Here is a 12,115-nt window from a genome sequence, read left to right as displayed (position 1 = left end):
AAAACTTGACCCCCGATATTTCATACTGCATGTTGAATTTAATAGACAGTAATACATTGTTGTTATTATTATTATTATTGTATTGTATTATATTGTATAATTGTATTATATTGTATATATTGTATACTATTCTATACTATATTAATGTTGCTGTGGGACAATGTAAGAGTCACCTATCAAATTTTATATTATATTTTATATATATATTTATATATTTATTTATTTATTTATGTTTTTATGTAGCCTAAGCAACAAATAAAGTGCAAGTAAAGTATACTTGGCCCCCACTCACCCAATTGGATTGGAAAAAACGGATTGCAAATCTTTTTAAATAATTCACCCTTCCTCTCAAAGAACGTGTGAACTTCTCCAATGAAAATAAATAATTTCTATAGTGGAATAATATATAAAAATAAAACACAATAGATGGCTTAACACTTTTAATATTTATTGCACAAACAATACTTGGTCAACAAATAAGTCTAATAAATATAAATATTACAGTATTATTTTTATATTATAAAAAAATAACATTGACATCTTTCCATGGTTGAAACTCTGATTTGGAGATTACACAAGATACTGTAAGTTAACAATTCTTCTAGTGTCCAATCATGTGTTAATCTTGGTATAATTTAAGTCAATCACTTTCGCGCTCACCATGATTACTGTAGATTTTATTGTTAGTAATGCCGTTATAACGGGGTAAAGAGTCATTTGTTCTGTTTGTCATTTCTGAAAAAAATTATTCTATTAGTAACGCCATTTATTTATAACATTATTTATTTATAATATTATTCCCATCACTGGCAGCAACAACAATAAATACTTGTGGCTTGTGTAATTCCCCTCATTTCTACATGCAAATCAGTCTGCTGCCCAGGACAAATGCTTTACTGTCGTAGTCTGAATTAGTGGTTTACAATGCAAATGGAAATGCAAAGTCTTGAACAATGCGTTTCGAGTACTGGAGCTGTTGTAGATAACATTATAGGTCTTTTTTTTTTAATTGAATTGGTTTTTGGATTATTTTTTGCCAGTTTAAAAAATATAACCATTAGCAATACAGTTTTGTGGCAGACTAAACTTGTGCCAATGCAAAGTTAAAAAGGAAGTTGCAGGTTCTAAAATTTGCATGCCTAGAAACCAGTAAAATAACAATGTTGAAATGCATTTGTGCAGTTTGTAATTGGATTTATAAAGACAGAAAGTAGGAAAAGATAGAAATTTCAGAGTTAGTTGAAGTATTAACGTGGACACTTTACATACAAATTAAACCACTTTCATAAATGTACTTTCATGTTTAAAGAGACCCTATTATACATGAAATAGCATAATTTTTTGGTTGAAATGGTCTCCAACAACAGTCTAATATGCATGCAATGTGGACTCACAGTTTCACTTTTAGGTAGAGAAAATAGCAGTCACTAACTTTTCCTTACACTTCCAGCTGAGCACAGTGTTGATTCAACCGACATCTGCTACAGTGTTTGTCTAGCCTCTTTTTCTCTTTTCTACTGTACTAGTGGGTGAGACCGCAGGTTTAAATTTTCCCGGGTTTGTGCACACAACAACTGGGTGGGGCTTGAGTTTTGTATCCACGTCACGCCGAAACAGCTAAAGACTCGTTATTAAGAAGATTAATTTGAAGTACTACAATTTGACTCTTTTATAATTTAATCAATAGTTTTAAACACTGTCCTCTTTCAGATTTAAGACTTAGCTTAATATTTAACTTCACTTAGAGCTGTGTTACACACTACATGGAAGGTCATTCTCAAAAACCCATAATAGGGGCTCTTTAATCTCTCACCCAAATATAACGAGTTTGCTAATTTGGTTTATGGCACGTTCACAACATGAATAATAATGAGAAATATGCAGATTTAAAAAATTATTTTAATGCTCAGTTCAAATCAGATGTGAAGCATAATGTCACTGGCTCTAGATTACCCGCGGAATATTTTTTGCCTCATGCATGTTTTCTGTTTAATTAAATTGTTTGAATTATGAAAGACACGGTTGAGGTGAATTCTGCAACCTTGTGATGAAAACCTGATTAACAAGAAAACCATTGACAGCCAATAAGAATCAATTGCGCTTTTATCAGACAGAAGTTCATTATTGCTCAGTTCACATCAGATGTGAAGCATAATGTCACTAGCTCTAGATTACCCGTAGGATGTTTTTCGCCTCGTGCGCATTTTTTGCTCAAGTAGAATTGTTTGAATTTGCACAAAAGACATGGTCAAGGGGAATTCTGCAACTTTACGATGAACACCTGATTAACAATAAAACCATTGACAGCCAAAAAGAATCCATTGCACTTTAAAGAGGGTAAACATTTAAAGTACCAGACGTCAAAGCTCCTGCTCCTGCCTATAGATGTAATTTACAGATCAAAACTGTTGACTTGATGTGGATACCAATTTAGTTATCAGTATAGTTATTGTTTTTGTTTCAAACAACTGGCTAATATAGTGCCATGCTTTTATATCTACAGTATAGTTAAACAATGTATCTCAATGTTTCAGAGCTATTCCCCAGTGGACTGGCAGCTTTTAAGAGAACCACTCAGAACATTGATGAGGAAGGAGCCATGAAAGAAGACATCGGCATGCAAGATGTGTACTACACTGAGGTAAAACACACTAGCTTTCTTTATCAATGCTAAAAAAAAAAAAACGTTTTATCAGCAGTGATTATTGAAGCCTCTCAGAAATGTTGGTTTAAAAGTGGCATTTTGCATGACAGGACGTCCTGGTGGAGCAATTGGAGGTGTGTGTGGAGAGTCTGTGGAAAGCTGAGAGGTTTGAGCTCATAACACACATCGCCAGACTCATCATTCCGGTTTATGAAAAGCGACACGAGTTTGAGGTAAGAGAGAATGAAGGGGTGGCGCAATCATGCTGTGCTGCTTCAAATAAATGTGCTAATATCCTGGAAGTTCCACTTGCCCAATTCTTTGATTTCTTTCTCAATGCTGTGACTCTGAGACTCTGCGGCCCCTGTGGCAGACATCAGACAGAAGCTCATTACTTAGGCCTGGATTAACAATGACCAGACAAGAAGCGAGTCGGTTTGTTTGTATGAACAATGAGGGATTTTTCTCAGCCATTATAAACCGAGCTTTCATCTGTTTCACTTTTACTCTCAGTTAAATGTGGAGAAGGTATAAAGAAGTATGAAAAAACATGTTGAATGAAAATAACGAGCAATATCTAAAAAGCAAAAAGTCTGATACTGTTATTTGGACATCAGGGTGGTAGGGTTTTGTGGTTTTATAGAACATACAGTAACTAAACTTTTTCAGTGTACTATTTATTTCCTGCTCTGAAAGCCCTTAGATGAATTCATTTATATGACTACTATGTTATTGAGCTAGATTCTAGTTGCCAGCATACTTTCTCCTCACAGATAGTCATGTCATTTGTAAAGTGAATCCTTCATCGGTGGTAACTGTTTAGAAAGCCACTCACACACAGTCTTTCCCATGGAAACTTTCCCTTAGTGCCAGTGCTACCATGAGAAGTCTGACCCTTCCATAAACCTTTTGTGTGTTTAAAACGAGCACAACAGATCCTTCAGAAATCATTTTAATATAATGATTTGCACCTCCCATATAGTCAAGCACAACATTATTCATACCTTTGACAAAATCTGACTTAAAAATACTTTTATTCAACCAGTAAGCCTGTAAATGATGAGTAAGTGAAGCCACCCAAAAGATAGTTAGACAATGTACAAGAGGCATCATTGTGGAAAAAATATATACGTTACGACAAAAACTTTAATCCAGAGTTTGCCAGTTTGGGCTTGTTTACATAAACTCTTTATTAGGTACACCTGTCCAATTGCTTGTTTGATGAAATTTCAAATCAGCCAATCACATAGCAGCAACTCAGTGCATTTAGACATGGGCTGTTTCTCAATATGCTTTCTTCAGCGATTTTTCCTCCTTGTGTTCTCTTGTGACGTCGTCATTATCAACTGCCAAAGGTTAGGTCCAATACTCAAGACCGCAACAGAGGACCCATGAAAGTTCCCAGATGTGTTCTTGATATCGAGGACGCATGGATGCAGACTTGAGCACTGAACTCACTCTAGAAGTCCCGGAAGTCATTGCGAATGGAGGTGGAAAGCGCAGCCTTTTACAAAGATTTATTATTAAAGTTCAGAAATATATTACTTATTTATTTGAGGAGTTTCCCTAAATTATACGATATATATAAACGTTACCATGAAAATCTTAAAGTAATAAATACATTAAAGGTTTATTTGCTGAAATTCGTATTAAAATCTGTTTTGTTTGTGATGTGCAACGTATATTTGTAAAGTCTGCATGCATAGTTTACATTTTGAAAAGGGAAAAACACCAAATTGTTGTATGAATGCTGTAATGTTTAAATCTTCTTCCATTAAAGACACGTGAAGGTCATGTGACCATCAGGAAGAACGCAGCATCTCATTTCTCACAGGACGCGTTCTCTGTTCTCAAAGTCTCCCAAGTTCGTTCTTCCAAGGTGACCTGGCAAGACTGCTATTTACAAGAACAAAAGTTCATTCTCTGTATTCTTTGAATTGAGAAACAGCCATGGTCAAGAAGATGTGCTGCAGTTTGAGCATCAGAATTGGGAAGAAAGGTGATTTAAGTGACTTTAAAAGTGGCATGGTTGTTGGTCCCGGATGGGTTGGTCTGAGTATTTCAGAAACTGCTGCTCTTCTGGGATTTTCACGTAGTTAACGACAGTTCTGTGGGTACAAATGCCTTGTTGATGCCAGAGGTCAGAGGAGAATGGCCAGACTGGTTTGAGCTGATAGAAAGGTAACAGTAACTCAAATAACCACATGTTAGAACCGAGGTATCCAGAAGAGCATCTCTAAACGCACAACACGTCCGACCTTGAGGTGGATGGTCTACAACAGCAGAAGACTGCACCGGGTGCCCCACCTGTCAGCTAAGAACAGGAAACTGAGACTACAGTTCGCACAGGCTCAGCAAAACTGGGCAACAGAAGATTCAAGAAGTTTAAAAATTCTCGATTTCTGTTGCGACATTTGGAGTTTGGCATTAACAACATGAAAGCATGGATCTATTCTGCCTTGTATCAATGGTTTAGGCTGGTGGTGGTGTAATGGTGTAAGGGAATTTTTTTTTACACTCTTTGGGCCTATTAGTACCAATTGAGCATCGTGTCAACGCTACAGCCTACCTAATAAAGAAATAGACCATGTCTATTTCTTTATGACCACAGTGTACCCATCTTCTGATGGCTACTTCCAGCAGGATAACACACCATGTCATAAAGCACGAAACTTCTCAGACTGGTTTCTTGAACATGACAATGAGTCACTGTACTCAAATGGCTTCCACAATCACCAGATCTCATTCCAATAGAGCGCCTTTGAGATGTGGTGGAACGAGAGATTTGCATCATTCATGAGGAGCTGACAAATCTGCAACAACTATCATTTCAATACGGATCAAAATCTCTAAAGAATATTTCCAGTACCTTGTTGAATCTATGCCACAAAGGAAAAAGTCAGTTCTGAAGGCAAAATGGGGTCCAACCCAGTACTAGTAAGGTGTACCTAATAAATTGGCCCATGGGTGTATTTCTGTGTTGAAATAGAGCAATCAGACTCATTCTCTTCATATTCCTCTATCATGCAAGCTGTAAAATCTAATTTCCAAACCAAAGACTGCAGGATTTTATGAAAGCAAATATAAATGTATGTGTTTTTATTTATACTGTTGCTGTGGACATGTAAACATTTAACACCTAATGTCATTATTTAATCTGCTGTGAGTTTAAGTATTTAATTAGATCATTTATTTTTCCATTAGATTTTTCCATATTCGTTTGTGACACCCATTAATTATGAATAGTGATGTAATCGTGATCATCATGTTGACAATTTGTTGTGACACTTTCTCCTAGTCGGGGTTATTATGATATAACATAATAATTAGCAAATACTGAAACCAGTTTTTCTTTGTTCTGTCTCCTTGTGCAAATAGACTTTTAACACCTCACTGCTAGTCATTAATCAAACTGCTTTTAATGATTTAATTTATTTGAAGCGTTTATACAGTTCAGTTCCATTTCTTCCATTAGATTTTTCCATGTTTTTTTTTATAGATGATGACACTTATAAATTATGCATATTGTTCTCTATTTGAACAACAGTTTGTTTTGATGCTTCTTTCATGTCGTTGTCTGTACATGTAGATGTTTGTTTAGATGGCTCCACAGTCTAACATGGGATGTGCAGTATTTGAGGAACACGCATGCTAATGATGCTTTTAGCATAAGCCAATTTACTTTACACTGATAAAAAGACTCAGCTCAGAAAAAAACTGTATGCAAGAAACTTTTACATATGTACGATTGCTAGCAAACACATAAGCATTTTATATGAGTGTACATACTTCAAAGCTGACATACAGTAGCAGTCGAAGACTATTGGTTGTCAATTCCTCTCAGTTCCTCTTGAAGTCCAATGTTTCCTGAGGTCAAAAAAGAAACATTTTACTGGATTTTACTTGGGTATTTTCGCTGCAACATTCAAGAGTTGAAGCATAGGTGTCATAAGTTTTGGGAAAAGTCACAAAATCAGTCATTTTAGGATGCATTTCAGTGCTTCCCACACATGGACTTCTCTTGCTGTTCAGCTATTTTAATGGCTGCCCAAGTACATTTACTGTAGTAACACTTTTTTTTTACTATTATTATCATCCTTTACGCGTTTATTTTATTGTATCCACCCAATATAACTAAACATCTTTGATCATCGATTAAATAGTGTATAATCACTTGTTTATCCGTATTGTTCAGTGTGCGCGTGACCTGTCAACACTTGACAGTCTCACATGCTTTACAGACCCACATGGGCTAGCCTTTTTGGGACTTAAAAAAATGGTCTGGCTAGGGCTTCTAAATCTCCTAACATGTCCGGGATTCAGCTTTTGTTTTTGCTGTTTAAAGCTGTCGTTAATAATATGTGTTTTTTTGCATCAGCTTTTTACTTAAGCCTTCGCTTGGCTTCAGCTGACAATGCGCACAGTCATAAGAGCGAGAGAAACATTTAATAATGCATTCTTTAATGTAAACGATTCAGAAAAACTATATGTTTGGAGAGGATAAAATGGCTGGTCTAAACTGGCTTAGGGAGAAAAGCAGATTTTACCAGTCAGTGGGGACACATAACTTCTGAACAGGCCCGGATTGGCTAATCGGGAGGATCAGGAGAATTCCCGGTGGGCCTGTTTATTTTTTGGCCATGAGGGCCGGTGTCCCTAGCTCCAGACTCTGTTGCTTTCAGCTGTTGCACTTTTTTCATTTATTTATTTATTTGACCACAGCCTTACCATTTTTAATTAGTATTTTCTCGCAGCCCTGTGAGCACAATGCAGCCTGCAGGTTTATGATGATGTAACTTAGATGATACACTCCCGTAAGAAAAGCCGTTGTGGTCCAGTGGACACCACGATGCGTGCTCTGGTTCAATCCTTACCTGAGTAATTTTTTTATTTATTTATGTATTTCATTTTTATTGTTAAGACATATAATACTGTTAGGGTTGTTGAACATTTGAAGTTCTAAAGCAGCTGTTTTCTTAAAAAAGACGTGATAGTGCCATTAGAAACGGATTTGGAAATGATCTTATTTTAATATAGTCAGCCGTGAACTGAGGTAGGCCGGTCTGAGGCTTGAAACTCCAGGGCTGAAAAAGAGTCCCAATCCAGCCCTGCTCCTGAATAGCATATAAAAGAAATGGTGGATTCCTGAATCTGCTGTTAATTTGCTCACTTTTTTTTATTTGCTTAGGCCATTCAACTGTGTGCTTTAATGATTTAAAAAAATACATTTATACAAACAAAATTCATATTGTGGCTTCTATGACTTGAGAAATTGAGGTGTTAAAAAAATGAATCCATCGGTCTGTCTAAGAAACTGAACATTATTTACAACATTGAGCAATTCCAGAGTTGTGACATTTAATTGATGTGACATTTGCAGTAAAAGCTTAAAACATAAATACACAGAGAATTTATGTTAACAGTGTATTGGAACATCTTTTTGTACTTTATTTGATAGTGAATGATATTGAATGATATATTGATAGTACTTAGTTTGATAGTGATAATGCTGTGTTTTTTTCCAGCCTGATCTCACAAGGAAACGTAGCTATTTTACATTTTGTCAGTTTAGTGGCGTATTCGTTCAGTCATACAAAAATGTACAATTTAAAAAGAGGCGTGGCACCCAACCCCACCCCTAAACCCAACCATCACTGGATGATAAGCAAATCATACTAAATTATACGACTGAGATCAAATTAATTCATACACATTAGCCACTAAATAAAAACATCATGAATTGCAGTGAGATCGTGCTGATTTTTCCAAAACCAACAACCATTTAGAGATGATATTTTTTACTTGAGGGAGTTAAAACATGCATTACGGATGTGACCAAAAATGTATGCAAGTTTACAACATACCTTGTAAAGATTATGTGAATTAAACAGCACAACCCAATAAAAATAATGCTAACCAAAAGGAAAAGACTTGGCTCTCTATAGAATATTATTTATCTTATTTTATTTGAAGTGTTTTGCATTAATGAGGAAAACGCTTCGATATGGATGTGACATCTATCTATAACCAGATGTGAAATTGCCACTTGTGTGACTTTTGTAAGTCAATTAAATTAGTTTAAAAACCTTGACAGACATTTGAGTATTTTTACAGCTCTGTAAAATAAAAGCCTACTTAAACAACTTAGAAAGTTTTTTTTTTTTTTTTTTTTAAGCAAAAGCAATTGCTATTTTGACTTAAATGTACAACTTCTGCTTTTTGTAAAATGTCAGAGATGTTGTTTTTTTAGGAAATGATGTCGTAAATAATGTTTTTTAAAAAAGGATTGTGGTATAGCAGCTCCAACATCTCACACACTCTTTCTGTCTCGGTCCTGTAGAAACTGAGGCGATTGTACGACACACTGCAGCGAGCTTATGCAAAGATATTGGAGGTGATGCAGTCGGGTCGACGGCTGCTCGGAACGTATTTTAGAGTCGCCTTTTTCGGACAGGTGAGTTGAAGCAATAAACAAACCACCTACAGTACAGTACAGTACAGTACTCAACCTATTGTATGTTAATGCTTGCATCATTTTGGCTTGCGCTCTGCTACCACTTCACAAAATCACTTCTCTCTGTGTGTAGACATTGTGCATTTCATAAACAGCTGATATTTTAATGCGTCTAGACATTGTTCATAAATCAATGGCTCAATTATGGGTTATCAGCACATTTTAACTAAAATGTACGCTTTTTCTTTTACGATTACCAATGTTGCATTTATGTGATCAAAAATATAGTGGAAAATGTGGAACATTAAAGTTTGAAATTGCTGTTTTTTTGCACTGTATTTGACAGCACATAATATTTTACTAGTTATATTGCAAGATAATAGTGTTCAGCCTAAAAGGCTTAACTAGGATAAATAAACTAATTAGTCAAGTCATTGGACAACAGTGGTTTGTTTTGTAGCCAGGCTAAAAATATTGACTCTATTTTTTTATTTGAGTTGTACATTCTCTCTGACCTCTGGCATCAACAAGGCATTTGCGCCCACAGAACTGCCACTCACTGGATATTTTCTCTTTTTCTGACAATTCTCTGTAAACTCTAGAGATGGCTGTGCATTAAAATCCCAGTAGATTAGCAGTTTCTGAAATACTCAGACCAGCCTGTCTGGTACCAACAATAATGCCACATTTAAAGTCACTTAAATCACCTTTCTTCCCCATTCTGATGCTCTGTTTGAACTGCCGCAGATTGACTTGACCCTGTCTACTGCCATGTTGACATGTTAATTGCTGCCATGTGATTGGCTAATTAGAAATTTGCGTTAACAAGCAGTTGGACAGGTGTACCTAATAAACTGTCCGGTGAGTATACATCAGTGTCACACTATCTCTTTAAATGCTTCGGAAGCATTTCTTGTTATTTATGTTCTGAATAGGCACAACAATCAATATAATTGATTGCAATATTTATACGTGACCTCAATAATTGTTGCCTTTGCAACATATTTAGATTCTCAAATAATGGTAAAACCATTTTGGGAGAACATTTACATTTTACCTCACCGATGTCAAAGTTAAAAATTGGACAGTTACTTAATATTACTTTTAATAGGTTAAATAATAGGACATTTTGATTATTTTTTACATCAAATTACAGAATCTTAATGACATTAAGAATAAAAAAGCCTTGGTCATATGAAACTGTTTGTGGCTTTTTGCTTCATATTGTTGTATAATTATTCTATAATCAGTGGCATAAAATGATCTCAAATCTAATTGCTTAGCGCTTATCCCAACTATTTCTGCGACAATATATTGCACAACAAAAATAATTTATTGTAACAGGCCTGGTTCAGAATGCTTTTATCTTTGTAAAAACAGTAAGTTCTGAAGAATGGTATTTATTTGTAAAAGAAATCTTGTAATACATTAGTCTTTTCACTTTTAATCTAAGTGCCTACTTGTAGAATACTTGTAATATCTTTGGAACAAATAATTTCTGATTGTAGCCTATTAAACAGTATCGTGTGTTAATACCACAGCACAGTAAACAGCAGAAATATTACATCAGTGTTCATTTGGATGCATTTGTTTGGATAATCAGGGCTTTTTTGAAGAAGAGGATGGAAAGGAGTACATCTACAAAGAGCCAAAACTCACAACTCTGCCTGAAATTTCCCATCGTCTCTTAAAGCTCTATGGAGAAAAGTTTGGCTCAGAGAACGTCAAAATCATCCAAGACTCCAACAAAGTGAGAAGTCATTTTTTTCCATTTATCTGTGCAGCTTCCTGTATTTAGATCAAGTGACCCTGAAGGGCCAAAGACGCGAGTCATCGTCCAGGAAAGAGCTGTTTATCTTAAAAACAAACATTTGGATGAATATCCAGTTTCCTGGTTTTTGCATAGATTTGAGTATTTAACATTTGCTTTGGATTATATTTTGTTAATGTTATCTTTATTAAATGTTGTCATTTCACATTTTCATTTTCAAAGTAAACCAGCTCACTTTGTCTTTTTCTTTTCTTTTTTAAATGAAACTTGTTACCAACAGGTTAACCAGAAAGATCTGGACTCGAAGTTTGCGTATATTCAGGTCACGTATGTCAAGCCGTTCTTCGATGAGAAGGAAATGGCTGAGAGGAAGACGGACTTCGAGAAGTGCCACAACATTCAGCGTTTCGTCTTCGAGACTCCATTTACGCTCACAGGGAAGAAACAAGGAGGAGTTGAAGAACAGTGCAAGCGGAGGACTGTACTTACCAGTAAGCTTACAACAAACTGCAGGAGATTTAGCTTTTCTCTCAGTACAACTTCTTTTTTTTGACTTTCACAATATTTTTATAACCCGCACAGTTGGCGAACATGATTCGGTTATTGTTTATTCAGATCCCCATCAATGTAATGGCTATGATTTCTGGGCTCCAACAAATAAATGACAAATTAACATTGTCATTAAAACCCAAACATAACAAAATACTTATTTACATTGAGATAGCGTACATGATTTGTAAGATGTTTTAGATCTCCATTAGCTATTTACCAATGTAGTGGCTATTTTTCCTGCGGTCTAACAAATAAAAAAATACAAATTTACATTAAATCATCATCAAAACAAAAAACCAATTTACAGTAAGATAAAGCAATAGAAACAATACCAAAACCAAATAAAAAGACACAATAGACACTAATACTACAGCCAAATAAAGACAAATTCACATTTAAGCATAACTATAGATAACAACACATAATTTGAAATTCATTTAAAAATTCAAAAGTGTTAATTACTAAAAATTGTTTCATTAAGTGTTTCTTTAATCGTTTTTAAAACCTTATTTACTGATTTAAAAGACGTGTAATGTAACTCGTACATAGCTATAAACTCATAATTGGGAGTAACACATTTGTTTTAAAGTGTTCAGAGAATTCTAAGATATAAACTCAAGAGTTCTCATCACGAGAGCCTGTAAACTTGCAATGACAGGAAATTAAGTCAAAATGTTGTTTTTTTTTTGTCTGG

The 12,115-nt window shown here is 35.2% G+C and overlaps 1 protein-coding gene across 9 annotated transcripts in view; it reads left to right on the top strand.

Moving 5' to 3' along the window:
* The window catches only part of dock11 (dedicator of cytokinesis 11), a 152,554-nt gene that overhangs the window by 122,140 nt on the left and 18,299 nt on the right, over window positions 1-12,115 (top strand). For 7 of the 9 annotated variants that reach the window (XR_015494992.1, XR_015494991.1, XR_015494990.1 and 4 more), the window contains 5 exon segments: window positions 2,535-2,641; window positions 2,755-2,877; window positions 8,985-9,098; window positions 10,702-10,848; window positions 11,150-11,360. The exons of the other annotated variants lie outside the window; for them this stretch is intronic. Coding sequence is in view for 4 of the 7 variants with exons in the window: in XM_087260090.1 (XP_087116216.1) it covers window positions 2,535-2,641; window positions 2,755-2,877; window positions 8,985-9,098; window positions 10,702-10,848; window positions 11,150-11,360 (702 nt within the window). In the remaining 3 variants the exon portion in view is untranslated. 9 annotated transcript variants of the gene reach the window in all.

Source organism: Danio rerio, chromosome 7, assembly GCF_052040795.2.
Source record: "Danio rerio strain M-AB ecotype USA chromosome 7, GRCz13ab, whole genome shotgun sequence".
Taxonomy (NCBI): Eukaryota; Metazoa; Chordata; class Actinopteri; order Cypriniformes; family Danionidae; genus Danio; species Danio rerio.
This window is presented reverse-complemented; position numbering and strand designations above follow the sequence as displayed.